The sequence below is a fragment of the Abramis brama genome (assembly GCF_963993115.1).
Source record: "Abramis brama genome assembly, chromosome: 5".
Taxonomy (NCBI): domain Eukaryota; kingdom Metazoa; phylum Chordata; class Actinopteri; order Cypriniformes; family Leuciscidae; genus Abramis; species Abramis brama.
Genome location: NC_139967.1, coordinates 992,501 through 1,010,000, shown reverse-complemented (window position 1 = coordinate 1,010,000; position 17,500 = coordinate 992,501). Strand labels below are relative to the sequence as shown.

At 39.6% G+C, this 17,500-nt stretch overlaps 1 protein-coding gene across 2 annotated transcripts in view; it reads right to left on the bottom strand.

Moving 5' to 3' along the window:
* The window catches only part of mcc (MCC regulator of WNT signaling pathway), a 91,381-nt gene that overhangs the window by 61,192 nt on the left and 12,689 nt on the right, over positions 1–17,500 (bottom strand). Inside the window, exon 1 of one of the 2 annotated variants that reach the window (XM_084114924.1) lies at positions 9,016–9,456. The exons of the other annotated variant lie outside the window; for it this stretch is intronic. Coding sequence (XP_083971050.1) covers positions 9,016–9,051 — 36 coding nt within the window. The 5' untranslated portion in view covers positions 9,052–9,456. Of the gene's footprint in view, positions 1–9,015; positions 9,457–17,500 lie in introns of those variants that run through there. 2 annotated transcript variants of the gene reach the window in all.

Here is a 17,500-nt window from a genome sequence, read left to right as displayed (position 1 = left end):
AGGCACAAACGCCCCATAACATCCACATTCTGCCAAACGCACAGACAAATATAAGAGTTACATATAAATCAGGAGCTGGAGGATCACATGACTGAGCAATGATCTTACACATGCCTGACTACGAACTATCTTCGCTGAAATAACACCAACGCCATTGATCTCGGACTTCACAAACTGCAGTGAGCTTCATAAAAACTGATCAAACCAAATCACTCTGACACGTCATTTGATGAAGGTGAAAATACTTAAAACAGTGCAGCTTCATACAGATAATACACAGTTAATACTAAGCACACAATTACAATTTACATCAGAGTGTGCACATATCTTTTGGGATACTTTGATATTTCAAAACAAAGAACTGATACTTTTAAAATGTGTGGCGAAAATCCAGCTTTTAATGTTGTTTATATGTGGTGTTTTTAATCTGCTTTAAGACAAACCATGTGTAAATTCATAAGTCGACTCCATTGCTGAGTATTTCCTCCTTAAAACTGCAGTGAACCAAAGACAGTCTCAAAAACACGCTTTGAAATCGCTGGTGTTTCTGACGTCACAAACTACCTTGTAACCAATCAGATCAACGTGTGATCGTCAACCAGTGGATCTCTGAGCTGAGTGAGTGAGTGGAGGCGGGGCTCATTTGCATATTCATAGACCCACACATACTAAATGAGGCAAGGGTGTCGAGTTACATTCACGATATTTTAAGGCATGAATATGTACATACATTTAAATATGTAATTTTGGTGATCAAAGATGAGTTTTAAGGGATACAATTATTGACAGCAGGGAGACTATAAGTATGAAACTAAAATGGCCAGTAGGTGGCAGCTTAATGAGTGAGTCTATACTGATTTGTTTAAACAGCTGATTCATTCTTTCTAAATCAGTCACTGAATCAACGACCCGATTCCTTCAAGATGCTGATTAATTCATGTTTCCACTGTTATACGGTAGGGGGCGCTGTTACGCATCTTCTGAAAGAGTAGAGGAATCTCCGGATCAAAACACAGGAGAAATAGAGCAGAAACCGACAATACTGTGTCAAAAATGTAACTAACAACTTTAAAGTAATGGATGAGAACAAATCTGAAATAAATTCAGCTGAATAATGACACTATTGTCTTTTTAGAGCTGCTTTACAGCCAAAATTTTATTTGTTTACTTAATTATAAGCGTTTGTCATTGTGAAATCACATTGTATAAAAATAGGATTGCACCGATATGAAAAATTTGTCCGATACCGATAAATCTTTATATTTGAAAGCCGACAACCGATATATCGGCCGATAAATCTAAATCCAAATTTTTATATCATTTTTGAGAGCCTGATTACAAAAACAAAAGTCTCACCAGTAAAATCCATGTCTCAAACACACAATTATAATGATGTTCTCATGATAATTTTATGTAGCCGATATGACAGACTTGCACTTCCTTTTTTTGAAGTGATTTTCAATCATATTTCAAGCCATAATCATCATGTTGAACAGTGCGCATCTGAAGTGTCTCAGCTGAAGGAAATAATACATTATTTATCGGCTTTAATATATCGGACAAATTTTATTATCGGGCCGATAACGATAACATTAAATATGAACATATATCGGCCGATATCGATATGGTGGCTGATATATCATGCATCCTATTATACGCTATTCAAATCAAATAAAGTTGACTTAACTCGATTATATCATATGATATAAATATAAGAAACAAAACTCATACGGGGCAATTCTGATATTATCCTAGACAATACGTATCGCACGCATAAAAAAATAAATAAAAAAAAAGTTATAAAATTGAGTTTAGTAAGTATAAAACACTCAAATTTAAATCTCCCTTTAAATCTTATTTGCATCTCATTTGCATATCACACTAGGTTTGACTTCAAAAGTGTCTTCAAAATATTACATTACGTCTAAGCTGAACTATTACACTGTTGTGCATCTTCACACAGCTGTGTTTTGTCATTTTGAAGGAATCGGGTGAGTGACTGATTCAGTGACACATTCATAAAGACAGTTGCTGCGTCGCCATAAAAGTATGTGCGGTTTTTGTGAAGAAAAACGACATACTTGTGAGTGTGTAGCAGAATATTAGACAAACTACTTTAAATACTATTTAGGACATATAGCATGTGAACTGGAGTCACTTGACTCCAAAATGAATCAGCTGCTTAAATGAATCGGTTGACTGAATGACTCATGTTGACTCACTCGTTTTAATTTCATATTTCTATTTTTGAAATATCAACGTAGCAAGACAAAATATCGTTTAATCATCATTATTAACAAAATCCTAGAAAATTTCGAGATATCATTTTTGGAGATCTTTCTCCAAGTAGGAAAAAAAAAATAAATAAATATAAATATATATATATATATATATATATATATATATATATATATATATATATATATAATTCCCCCATGAAACCTGAGAGCGCGAAATAAAGTGTGTGTTTGTGCTCAGGGGTGTTTATGAGCCGAGGCTGCGGAGTAAATGCTCTGTTTATTCTGTCTGAAGGGGTGAAGGAGCTCGAGGTGCTGCTCACACCTTCGTTTTCCAGCTTAATGATCTGTGAAAGGTGAATTATCTCTGTACACACTCGCTCAGAGGCCTCAGTGACACACACACACACACAGTCACACTCCCACACACTCCCTCTCTCTCACATACATACATACACACACAGTCACATTCACTCTCATACACACTCTCTCACACACACAAACACACACATTCACAGTCACACACACACTATAACAACACACTCTCTCGCACACAAACGCGCACACAAACACACACACTCTCTCTCTCACACTCGCACACACACACACACACACACAATTATAACAAACGTGCACACAAACACACACAATCAGTCACACACTCTCTCTCTCTCACACACACACACACACACTATAACACACTCTCACACACAAACGTGCATACAAACACACTCTCACACACACACACACACACACACACTCTATAATAACACTGTATACGACACAACAGCTGAAGGTGTGTAATTGTGTACGGCTGTGGTGGTGCATTTTAAATGAGGGTTACTTTAAAGATTTATGAAAATATTTCACCATGCAAACTACGGTCTAACTCTAACCACTGATAAAACCGTCAAAACTTCCATAAAAATCTATTTAAACTCGTCCATCTGTGAGCCGGAACATCTGAGCAGCTGCACAGTCATGCCTTTACAACACGAGCAATCATGAGGGCTTCACATCATACATCAGTCTTCCTCATCATTCATCATTTAAACATCAGCGGCGACTCAAACATCTGAGCAATATTCCAGAAACACCGACAGGGAACGTCCACCAGGATTCTGTGCAAACCATGATCTGAGTACATATTAAAAATTATACTAAAATGACACTCACACACACACACATCTTTCTCTCTCTCTCTCTCACACACACACAGACACACACTCACACTCACACACACACACACTCACACTCTCTTTCTCTCTCTCTCACACACACACACACACACACTCACTCACTCACTCACTCAGACACACACACTCACTCAGACACTCACTCACTGACACACACTCACTCACTCACTGACACACACTCACTCACTCACTCACTCTCACACACACACACACACTCAATCACAGACACACACTCACTCACTCACTCACTGACACACACTCACTCACTCACACACACTCACTGACACACACTCACTCACACACACACACACACTCAGACACACTCAATCACAGACACACACTCACTCACTCAGACACACACTCACTCACTCACTCTCACTCACTCTTTCTCTCTCTCTCTCTCTCTCACACACACACACACACACACTCACTCACAGACACACACTCACTCACTCACTCACTCTCACATACACACACACACACACACACTCACTCACTCACTCACTCAGACACACACACTCACTCACTCACTCACTCACACACTCACTCAGACACTCACTCACTGACACACACTCACTCACTCACTCTCACACACACACACACTCAATCACAGACACACACTCACTCACTCACTCACTCACTGACACACACTCACTCACTCACTGACACACACTCACTGACACACACACACTCAGACACACTCAATCACAGACACACACTCACTCACTCTCACTCTCTCTCTCTCTCTCTCTCACACATCACACACACAATTATATACCAAATATAAAAAATTCAGTCAATATAATCTGAAGTCCAAATAAGCTGTCAGTCGATACTCTCAGATATCATCATGTCTGATTCATAAGAGTATTAGACAGAATGATAAAGACAGAAGAGTGAACCAGACTTCGACTCTGCATGAATTATTTGGATTCAGAATTAGACAGTGGCAGGAAGTTTCAAATGCATAAACCCTCCTTGATTGATTTCACACATCAATTCATTAAGGTTATTAACTAATGAGCTGCTGTGCAACACTAAAGCGCTGTGTGTTGAGCGGAAACCCCGCGGGTTTCATAAAGCACGCTGTAAATGTGTAGAGAATAAAAGCTGGTGTCATATAATCCACACTGGCTCATTGTTGAAGGGCCTGTAAATCGCAGTGTTTTCCTCTCGAGTGAGTTTGTCATAAATCACAGTCTCGGCCGTCACACACAACACAAGCTTTTCTCTCTCTCTCTCTCTCTCACACACACACTTCTCTCTCTCCTCCCTTCACATCGATCAGAGCGAGAGCTTTACAAACCCGCTAAATCTGAGGAAGTAGGAATAAATGAATGTTTATACCTGTTACTTCTAACAGAGGGAGATCTCAAGCGCGATCCTGAGGGTAGGATGCTACGGCCACTTTGGTGAATTTGGTACTTAAGCATCTAGAGGGAACTAAGACTAGAAGAAGATTTTTCATCCGCTTTTAACACGATACAACGAGAAGTTTTAAGTTTTGGCTTTGATTTTAGTATTGTTGGTTGGATCCTTGACTTTCTAACTGATCGCATTCAGAGAGTAAGGATTAATGGTTGTTTGTCAGAGGTATTGTCTTCATCCTCAGGGATGTGTCCTTTCTCCACTCCTGTATATCCTATACACTGATGATTGTAGAAGTAGGCATGACAATAGATTTATTGTAAAATTTGCAAATGATTCAGCGATTGTCAGCCTTCTTGGTGTTGGTGAATGCGACCATGGCCCTGTGGTAGATGATTTTGTTCATTGGTGCAACGATGCATTCCTGCAAATAAATGTGTTAAAAACGAAAGACATGATTATCGATTTTAGGCGTAATCAAATTGATCTTAAGAGAACAACTATCAAAGAGCAGGAGGTTGATGTTGTGGAATCATATAAGTATCTGGGGTGTGTGATTGACAACAAGCTGAATTTTAATGTAAATGTGGAGACGATTTGTAAAAGGGGCCAGCAACGTCTGTACTGTCTATAGAGACGGTCCAAATCTAAAGTTGATAGGTCGTTAATGATTTTGTTTTACAAATCTTATATTGAGTCGGTTCTAACATTTACTATGTTATGCTGGTATGGAATTCTTGGTGTGAAGGCAAAGACTGCTTTGGTGAAAATAGTAAATACTAGCAGTAAGACATTAGGAGTTCAGCAGAGTCACCCTACCGACCTGTATAACCAGCAGGTAGTTAGGAAAGCCCGATTAGTTAGTTAGTTACTTCACATCCTCTCTATTCTGAGTTTCAGTTTCTACCCTCAGGATCTCGATTGAGATTTCCCTCTGTTAGAAGTGACAGGTATAAACATTCATTTATTCCTACTTCCATCTCTCTGTTAAATTCGGGTATGGGGGGAGTAGGTGGAAGGAAGTAGTTGTTTGGGTTCTGCGTATGTACTTTGTGTGTGTACTTATTTTCGTGTTAATTTTAAAATTTTAAATGTAATTTAACTTTTACAGAATTTTTAATGTATTGTAAATTGTCCCTTTGTATGCTGTCTTGCTGTAAAACCAATTGCCCTTCGAGGACATATACAAATAAAACATAAACATAAACAAACACTACAGCGAGACCTGAACACACACTACATCAGAGTCAAGAGGCAACGCACAGATAAAAATAGACAGTGGCCTGTGCTTATAAAACAATGCTCTTATTTCTGGCCGTCTGCCGAAACAAAGTCTGTCTCGCGTCTCCAAGCAGAGGAATTCATGCGCAGCAAAACACTCTTCAGGAATAATCTGCCAAGTGTAGTCTATGAAAAGAAATCAAACTGAAGTCTGTCGCTCTAAAGCATTCAAGATTTACCACAGTTTCATTTGGAAATAAATTTTCAGGTCTATGCTCAAAAAGTGAATAAATGGATTATAAATACAGCGTAAATATAATTTAGTACCATACAATCACCCTAAAAATACAAAATATTTAATAAAAAACATTATCGAACTACTGAAAAAAAAGAAAAACAATTCGGTAATTTTTGACTGACACGAACTTGATTCTCCAAGTTCTGAACGTGAGACTGTTAAAAACACTTGTACAAACTGAGGGATATTTCACAATTATTTCTGATGCCATGCAGTAAACAATCATTTAGCAGGTAAAACCCCCTGAGACGCTGTTTAAGTGCTCTTATACTCCTCACTTCAGGAGCAATGCGAGCGGAAAACATCTGTGAACATCCCTAAACACAAGCCTTTATTCTCTCGTCCATAAAAAACTGCGTTCCTTGACAAGCGGCAGCTGTTCAGAAGAGAAGAGCAGCACATCTCCGATAAACACGTGTTTGGACAATTAAAATGTTACGCTAGCAGGTCCAAATCAAAGGTGTTCCCTATTAAGTGTGGCTTTTGGTGTTGGGATTCAATTACAGTCAAACCAAAAATTATTCAGACACCAAATATATTTTTTTATATTTCTTTACTAGTGTGTGCAGGACACCGTAGTTCATATGTGAGTGAGGAGAGCAAAATAAAGTAAATTGTGAGATATTATAACCAAAAATTCTTCATTCAGAAAATTTGGGACCAAAAATGATTCGGACACTTTGACCTGATCATGTTTTGCTGAAGTGTGTTTTCTTTAATTGCTAATGCTCTTTTTACACACAGACTGAACACAATGAAGCATTGCTTGGTGATTGGTTGAGCTAAACTGGTATTTTCTAATTGTGTAGTTAAATTTAACAGCTGACAGATATTCAACATAATTCATGTGTGAGACAGTCTAACAGAAGGACGGACAAAACCAGGCAAATATCAACTGAGTTCTGCTCATATTTTATCACCATTTTCTAAACTATAGCGAATAAACTGTGATAATGTGAGAAATGTTGAAGGTGTCTGAATAAACTCTGGTTTGACTGAATATCCCTGACACTCAAACGACGGCAGCTCTTAAAACACACTACAAGTCATTACAGGAATATAGTGGAAAATGTATTTTTCGTCTGCTTTAACTCAAGGTGGCAGCGGCTATGCTTCCATCCAACTATTTTCTATGTGCATTTTGGTATATTGCATAAAAAAAATAAACGCTGGATGGAAACGCCAAGATGTGCATTAACTAGGGATGCACCGATATGAACATATTTTTGCCTATACCGATAACCGATAATTCTTTATATATAAAAGTTGATACAATTACAATTAAGGGCCGTAATTAACAAGCACTAGTTTATGGAGAGACAGAATAAACAATTCATTTCATTATACATTTTTATACATGCATTTAATTAAGTATTTGTAAAAAAAAAAAAAGACTAATGAAATGTGAGCATGGTGCAAAATGTATGAATGTAAAATAAAACACTGTTGCCACACTTTCCAATGTAATAACGTGATTTTCCAGTTTAGGATGACAGAATAAGGATTTTGTTAGAGATGCACGATATATCGGCCACCATATCGATATCGGCCGATATGTGTTCATTTTTAATGTTATCGTTATCGGCCCGATATGAAAATTTGTCTGATATATTAAAGCCGATAATTAATGTATTATTTCCTTCAGATGCGCACTGTTCAACATGATGGTTTTTAATAACTTGAAATATGATTGGAATCACTTCAGAAAAGGAAAATACAGTTCAGCGCAACATGTGCAGCGCAAGTCTGTCATATCGGCTACAGAAAATTATCATGAGAACATTATAATTGTGTGTTTGGGATGTTTGGGACATAAATTTTAATAGTGAGACTTTTGTTTTTGTAATCAGGCTCTCAAAACTTATATATAAATTTGGATTTCGATTTATCGGCCGATATATCGGTTATCGGCTTTCAAATATAAAGAATTATCGGTATCGGCCAAAATTTTCATATCGGTGCATCCCTAGATTTTATTTATTTATAAATAAATAAATAAATAAATAAATAAATAAATATAATGAGTCTATCCCATGAGAGGCTTTATAACTGAGGCTGAGAACTTTACAGAATATAAAAATGTGTATTAAAAAACATGGAACCAATAAATAAATTCTTTAAAATGTGGAGCTCATGGCGTGAGATGCTTAAAAAACAGCGAGCTGCAAATATAGCTGACAAAATAACTTCTGTTTCAAGGTGTTTTTCATTTTAATTTCATAAGGATTATCTAAATAAAAAAACAATTTATAATTGACATTTTAATTATTAAGAGACAATTAAATTAAATTAAATTAAGAGACAAGAAAATTTAAGCCAACTATAGGCTAAACGTGTATTAATACAATTTGCACTTTACATTCACTTTTCACTTTATTTTTTATTTTCTTGAGAACATTTCCTAATTATTTCAATGCAGATTTAATAAGTATCCATTATCCCTCCATAGTAGATTCTGTTAATAAAAAGTTAATGTGACGTGATTTCAGCGGTTTTATATCCGGAGCGAGAGGGCGATCGAACACGATCTAATCCTGAATTTAACATGAGAGAGAAGCTGAAATACTGAAATGAAGATTTCAAACAAGTTTAACAACATCAGAACTGTGTGTGTGTGTGTGTGTGTCGGTCAGACGACACACACACCGTTTCAGAGCCGCACGTCGCAGTCAGACCTTCATCAAACGAGTCTCACCTCGTTTCCCTCATTCACAGACACTCCTGAGTTCATGATCCCGAAACTCTCGGATCTAATCCCGGTTTTCCAGCGGGAGACGGTCACCCGAGGTCGACGAGAAACACGTTCCTCCTGCTTCTGTGACACACACACACATCCTCGATTTCACCAGCACGATCCCCGACGGTATTCCCAACGCAATCCCGACGGTAATCCTGCGCGAGAGACACGGTTAAATCCACACTGAGAACCGTTGTGGCGATCCACACATTCCCCTAGCCAGCCGGAGACTCCCGACAGCAGATCTGCAGCGCTCTGATTCACACACGGAGAGAGAGCGAGGGAGGGCGGGAGAGGGGAAAGAGAGAGAGAGAGAGAGAGAGAGAGAGGGAGAGAGAGAGGGAGAGAGAGAGACAGAGAGAGAGAGAGAGAGAGAGAGAGAGAGACAGAGAGAGAGAGACAGAGAGAGAGAGACAGAGAGAGAGACAGAGAGAGAGAGAGAAGAGAGAGAGAGAGACAGAGAGAGAGAGAGAAGAGAGAGAGAGAGAGAGAGAAGAGAGAGAGAGAGAGAGAGAGAGAGAGAGACAGAGAGAGAGAGAGAGAGACCTCCTCTGGGCCTCACAGCTGCATGGGGCCGCAGGAGGAGTGTTTTACACGTGTGTGTGTGTGTGTGTGTGTGTGTGTGTGTGTGTGTGTGTGTGTGTGTGTGTGTGTGTGTGTGTGTGTTCCAGCCCGTCAGATTCCCCTCGGCTGGAATATGATCAGTCACTCTGCTCTCAGATAGTCATTTCTTCTACTCTTTTAAGCTTTTTAAAAGCCAACTTTATGACCAACTAATTTCTATTCTTTTTCCAGTTGTTTGGGATAAAAGCCAAAGGATTTTCTACATACATACACACACACACACACATCCAGACATACACACACACATACAGAGACACACACACACATCCAGACATACACACACACATACAGAGACACACACACAGACACACACACACAGACATACACACACAGACAGACAGACATACACACATACATACATACAAACACACGCGAACACACACACACACACATATATACACACTCACACACACGCACACAGTCAGAGTTTATACAATTTGGACTATTTCTTGTAATTGTGAGAAAAATCCCAATTCTGAGAAAATAGACAGAATTTTGAGAAAAAAAGTCTCAGTTTTTATTCTGTGGCGGAAACAAGCTTCGTATAAAGACTTAAGGACTGAGTGTCACTAGAAAAAATTAAAAAGACTAAAAAAATGTGTATAAAAAACATGGAACTCTAAAAAAAATGTCATATATTATACCGATACAATTTATTTTACTTCTCATTCTTAAAAATGTGGCACTCGTGGGGTAAGATGCTAAAAAAGTTTAACTTCGTCGAGAAAACCTGTTTGAAAACTGTCATTATTTGTATTATTTTGCTTGGTGTCGCCAGTGACACACTGCATCTTTTATAAAGAGGAACATTAGTGGGTTTAAAATCTGAATTTAGATGACTTCGCACATGTCATGTACTCCCAAAATGCCATAAAATACCATAAAAGCTCCATTAAAGTATCATAAAAGCAATTATTCTGTATTTTTTAAATCATATTCTCACTTCCACACACTCAAACAAACTGCAAAAAGATGCAATGCAGCAGATTCAACATTAATGACACTAAACCAGATTTTTTTTTAAATTGAATTTAAAAGACTTGAAGAAACGCTGCTCAGTTTTAGCAGCACTGTCTCTTTAACACACAGCCTCTGATCCAGAACTTTCTCCAGTAGATTATATCGCTCTGTTGGCACAGACTCTGTGTAACATACTTAATCATAGGTGTGTGTCATCGTGTTAGATGAATCTTCATCAAACACTCTGTCAGAAACAATGAAAAACACACTGCATCTGACTCACACACTCAGAGTCTGTCTCACACACTCAGAGTCTGTCTCACACACTCAGAGTCTGTCTCACACACTCAGAGTCTGTCTCACACACTCACACACTCAGAGTCTGTCTCACACACTCAGAGTCTGTCTCACACACTCAAGAGTCTGTCTCACACACTCAAGAGTCTGTCTCACACACTCAAGAGTCTGTCTCACACACTCAGAGTCTGTCTCACACACTCAGAGTCTGTCTCACACACTCAGAGTCTGTCTCACACACTCAAGAGTCTGTCTCACACACTCAAGAGTCTGTCTCACACACTCCGAGTCTCACACACTCCGAGTCTGTCTGTCTCACACACTCCGAGTCTCACACACTCAAGAGTCTGTCTCACACACTCCGAGTCTGTCTCACACACTCCGAGTCTCACACACTCAAGAGTCTGTCTCACACACTCCGAGTCTCACACACTCAGAGTCTGTCTCACACACTCAAAGTCTCACACACTCAAGAGTCTGTCTCACACACTCAAAGTCTCACACACTCAAGAGTCTGTCTCACACACTCCGAGTCTGTCTCACACACTCCGAGTCTCACACACTCAAGAGTCTGTCTCACACACTCCGAGTCTTACACACTCAGAGTCTGTCTCACACACTCAGAGTCTGTCTCACACACTCAAGAGTCTGTCTCACACACTCAAGAGTCTGTCTCACACACTCAAGAGTCTGTCTCACACACTCAGAGTCTGTCTCACACACTCAGAGTCTGTCTCACACACTCAGAGTCTGTCTCACACACTCAAGAGTCTGTCTCACACACTCAAGAGTCTGTCTCACACACTCAGAGTCTGTCTCACACACTCAAGAGTCTCTCACACACTCAAGAGTCTGTCTCACACACTCAAGAGTCTGTCTCACACACTCCGAGTCTGTCTCACACACTCCGAGTCTCACACACTCAAGAGTCTGTCTCACACACTCCGAGTCTCACACACTCAGAGTCTGTCTCACACACTCAACGTCTCACACACTCAAGAGTCTGTCTCACACACTCAAAGTCTCACACACTCAAGAGTCTGTCTCACACACTCCGAGTCTGTCTCACACACTCCGAGTCTCACACACTCAAGAGTCTGTCTCACACACTCCGAGTCTTACACACTCAGAGTCTGTCTCACACACTCAGAGTCTGTCTCACACACTCAAGAGTCTGTCTCACACACTCAAGAGTCTGTCTCACACACTCAGAGTCTGTCTCACACACTCAAGAGTCTGTCTCACACACTCCGAGTCTCACACACTCCGAGTCTGTCTGTCTCACACACTCCGAGTCTCACACACTCAAGAGTCTGTCTCACACACTCCGAGTCTGTCTCACACACTCCGAGTCTCACACACTCAAGAGTCTGTCTCACACACTCCGAGTCTCACACACTCAGAGTCTGTCTCACACACTCAAAGTCTCACACACTCAAGAGTCTGTCTCACACACTCAAAGTCTCACACACTCAAGAGTCTGTCTCACACACTCAGAGTCTGTCTCACACACTCCGAGTCTCACACACTCCGAGTCTGTCTGTCTCACACACTCCGAGTCTCACACACTCAAGAGTCTGTCTCACACACTCCGAGTCTGTCTCACACACTCCGAGTCTCACACACTCAAGAGTCTGTCTCACACACTCCGAGTCTCACACACTCAGAGTCTGTCTCACACACTCCGAGTCTCACACACTCAAGAGTCTGTCTCACACACTCAAGAGTCTGTCTCACACACTCAAGAGTCTGTCTCACACACTCAAGAGTCTGTCTCACACACTCAAGAGTCTGTCTCACACACTCAAGAGTCTGTCTCACACACTCCGAGTCTCACACACTCAAGAGTCTGTCTCACACACTCAAGAGTCTGTCTCACACACTCAAGAGTCTGTCTCACACACTCAAGAGTCTGTCTCACACACTCAAGAGTCTGTCTCACACACTCCGAGTCTCACACACTCAAGAGTCTGTCTCACACACTCAAGAGTCTGTCTCACACACTCAAGAGTCTGTCTCACACACTCAAGAGTCTGTCTCACACACTCAAGAGTCTGTCTCACACACTCAGAGTCTGTCTCACACACTCAAGAGTCTGTCTCACACACTCAAGAGTCTGTCTCACACACTCAAGAGTCTGTCTCACACACTCAAGAGTCTGTCTCACACACTCAAGAGTCTGTCTCACACACTCAAGAGTCTGTCTCACACACTCAAGAGTCTGTCTCACACACTCAAGAGTCTGTCTCACACACTCAGAGTCTGTCTCACACACTCAGAGTCTGTCTCACACACTCAAGAGTCTGTCTCACACACTCAGAGTCTGTCTCACACACTCAAGAGTCTGTCTCACACACTCAAGAGTCTGTCTCACACACTCAGAGTCTGTCTCACACACTCAGAGTCTGTCTCACACACTCAGAGTCTGTCTCACACACTCAAGAGTCTGTCTCACACACTCAAGAGTCTGTCTCACACACTCAGAGTCTGTCTCACACACTCAAGAGTCTCTCACACACTCAAGAGTCTGTCTCACACACTCAAGAGTCTGTCTCACACACTCAAGAGTCTGTCTCACACACTCAAGAGTCTGTCTCACACACTCCGAGTCTCACACACTCAAGAGTCTGTCTCACACACTCAAGAGTCTGTCTCACACACTCAAGAGTCTGTCTCACACACTCAAGAGTCTGTCTCACACACTCAGAGTCTGTCTCACACACTCAGAGTCTGTCTCACACACTCCGAGTCTCACACACTCAAGAGTCTGTCTCACACACTCAAGAGTCTGTCTCACACACTCAAGAGTCTGTCTCACACACTCAAGAGTCTGTCTCACACACTCAGAGTCTGTCTCACACACTCAAGAGTCTGTCTCACACACTCAAGAGTCTGTCTCACACACTCAAGAGTCTGTCTCACACACTCAAGAGTCTGTCTCACACACTCCGAGTCTCACACACTCAAGAGTCTGTCTCACACACTCAAGAGTCTGTCTCACACACTCAAGAGTCTGTCTCACACACTCAAGAGTCTGTCTCACACACTCAAGAGTCTGTCTCACACACTCCGAGTCTCACACACTCAAGAGTCTGTCTCACACACTCAAGAGTCTGTCTCACACACTCAAGAGTCTGTCTCACACACTCAAGAGTCTGTCTCACACACTCAGAGTCTGTCTCACACACTCAGAGTCTGTCTCACACACTCCGAGTCTCACACACTCAAGAGTCTGTCTCACACACTCAAGAGTCTGTCTCACACACTCAAGAGTCTGTCTCACACACTCAAGAGTCTGTCTCACACACTCAGAGTCTGTCTCACACACTCAAGAGTCTGTCTCACACACTCAAGAGTCTGTCTCACACACTCAAGAGTCTGTCTCACACACTCAAGAGTCTGTCTCACACACTCAGAGTCTCACACACTCAGAGTCTCACACACTCAGAGTCTCACACACTCAGAGTCTCACACACTCAGAGTCTCACACACTCAGAGTCTGTCTCACACACTCCGAGTCTCATGTAAAGACAGAGATGGGTTGAGTTTATATGGTTAAAAGTGATGAGTTACACAATGCGTTCAACAGCTCCCTCTAGTGAAGCCGTCAGGTGATTATTTTACACAAAAGTTATTTTACACTCAAAGTTCAGTCATTATTTGACAAATATAACCCAAAACACACTTTACGACAACATTCACATTCATGCACATTATCTACAGTCAAACCAAAAATTATTCAGACACCAGATATCATTTCTACTAGTGTGATCAGGACACTATAGTTCATTTCTGTAAGTGAGGAGAGCAAAATACAGTAAACTGTGACATATTATACCCAATAATTCTTCATTCAGTGACTATCAGTGACATTTATAAACATTCGGGACCAAAAATGATTCGGACACTTTGAGCTGATCATGTTTTGCTGAAGTGTGTTTTCTTTAATTGCTAATTCGACCTTTTTACACACAGACTGAACACAATGAAGCATTGCTTGGTGATTGGTTGAGCTAAACTGGTATTATCTAATTGTGTAGTTAAATTTAACAGCTGACAGATATTCAACATAATTCATGTGTGAGACAGTCTAACAGAAGGACGGACAAAACCAGTCAAATATCAACTGAGTTCTGCTCATATTTTATTACCATTTTCTAAACTATAGCGAATAAACTGTGATAATGTGAGAAATGTTGAAGGAGTCTGAATAAACTCTGGTTTGACGTTATATAAACTACATGCATTCAGACACAAACTCACTCAAGGTTTGATATTTTTGTTTTTCTGGAAACAGACACACTCTGAACACACAAATACCAAAATACTCCGATGAATAATTCACGAATCCACTGAACGTCAGAATCATCCACAGACCGACACAATCTCATCTCATATCAACACTAAAAGTGGTTCAGTTGCACTATTACTGACACATTCAGCCTCCATCTTCATCTTTAGTTCATTCTTCTTAATCACTCGTTTGTTTAAAGACACTTCCTTAATTTATTCCTTCTCAAAATCAACTCAGAAATCATTTATTCTGCACTGTTAATTCTGTCTGTTTTCTTAACGGTTTGTTTGTGCAAACTTGCTATTTTGTTGAGCATCTTGCTCCACACAATTAATTATTATTTGCACAATTGATACAATAAATAAATTATTAATTGTTTTAAATAATTTTAAAGTAACTTTAACTGTATTTTGTCCCTATGGGGCACATGGCTTTTACAGTAAGACATACAAACAAGATGATAAAATACAGAAAATAACACAATAAAAAAATATATAACAAATTTAAATAATAAATTAATTAATTAATATATGTATAATAATTTAAAATGTGTATATAAAATAAATAAATTATTAGCAATAGATTTTTTTAATAATTTAAAAATAATTTTACAGTAGCTTTAACTGTATTTTGTCCCTATGGGGCAAATGGCTTTTACAGTGAGATATACAAACAAGACACGGAAAATGGGTTAACCCCGATTCTGAGGACCCTTCACTGGCTGCCCATGAAATTCAGAATTGATTTTAAAATCCTTTTATTTGTTTCTCTACGTGATCTCGCCCCCATCTATTTATCTGCTGCAACCATATATATACTCCTTCAAGAAGTTTGAGATCAGGTCAAGTCTCCATTTATACAGCGCTTTAACAATACAGACTGTTTCAAAGCAGCTTTACAGTGATAATAGGAGATTACAGTAACAGAGATTGTTTTGGCTCCAGTGATCCAGTGACCAGAACCTTTTATTAGTCCCGCATTCCAGACTCAAAGAGGGGATCGAGCGTTATCTGTGGCTGGGCCTCGGGTGTGGAACAATCTGCCTTTAGAAATTAAGATCCCCTTCCTTGACCACTTTTAAGTCTCTATTAAAAACGCACTTGTTTTCCATTTCCGTTTTTTTGTAATATTACTTAACTGTTTTAGCTGTGTTCTAGCTGTGTTTTAGCTATGTTTGCTGTGTTTTAGCTGATATTTAACTGTTTCAGCTGTGTTTGCTGTGTTTTAGCTATGTTTGCTGTGTTTTAGCTGTTTGCTGTTTTAGCTGTTTTAGCTGTTTTAGCTGTGTTTAGCTGTGTTTTAGCTGTGTTTTAACTGTGTTTCAGCTGTGTTTTAGCTGTGTTTTAGCTGTGTTTTAGCTATGTTTGCTGTGTTTTAGCTGAGTTTTAACTGTGTTTGCTGTGTTTTAGCTGAGTTTTAACTGTTTCAGCTGTGTTTGCTGTGTTTTAGCTATGTTTGCTGTGTTTTAGCTATGTTTGCTGTGTTTTAGCTGTGTTTTAGCTGTTTGCTGTTTTAGCTGTTTTAGCTATGTTTTAGCTGTTTTAACTGTGTTTAGCTGTGTTTTAGCTGTGTTTTAACTGTGTTTCAGCTGTGTTTTAGCTGTGTTTGCTGTATTTTAGCTGTGTCTGCTGTGTTTTAGCTGTGTTTTAGCTATGTTTGTTGTGTTTTAGCTGTTTGCTGTGTTTTAACGGTGTTTTAGCTGTTTTAGCTATGTTGTTTGCTGTGTTTTAGCAGTGTTTAGCTGTTTTAACTATAATAGCTGTGTTTTAACTGTGTTTTAGCTGTTTTAGCTATGTTGTTTGCTGTGTTTTAGCTGTGTTTTAGCTGTTTGCTGTGTTTTAGCTGTGTTCTAGCTGTGTTTTAGCTATGTTTGCTGTGTTTTAGCTATGTTTGCTGTGTTTTAGCTGAGTTTTAACTGTGTTTTAGCTGTGTTTGCTGTGTTTTAGCTGAGTTTTAACTGTTTCAGCTGTGTTTGCTGTGTTTTAGCTATGTTTGCTGTGTTTTAGCTGTTTGCTGTGTTTTAACGGTGTTTTATCTGTTTTATCTGTTTTAGCTGTGTTTTAACTATTTTAGCTGTGTTTTAACTGTGTTTTAGCTGTTTTAGCTGTGTTTGCTGTGTTTTAGCTGTGTTGTTTGCTGTGTTTTAGCTGTGTTTAGCTGTGTTGTTTGCTGTGTTTTAGCTGTGTTTTAACTATATTTTAGCTGTATTGTTTGCTGTGTTTTAGCTGTGTTTTAACTGTTTTAGCTGTTTTAACTGTTTTAACTGTG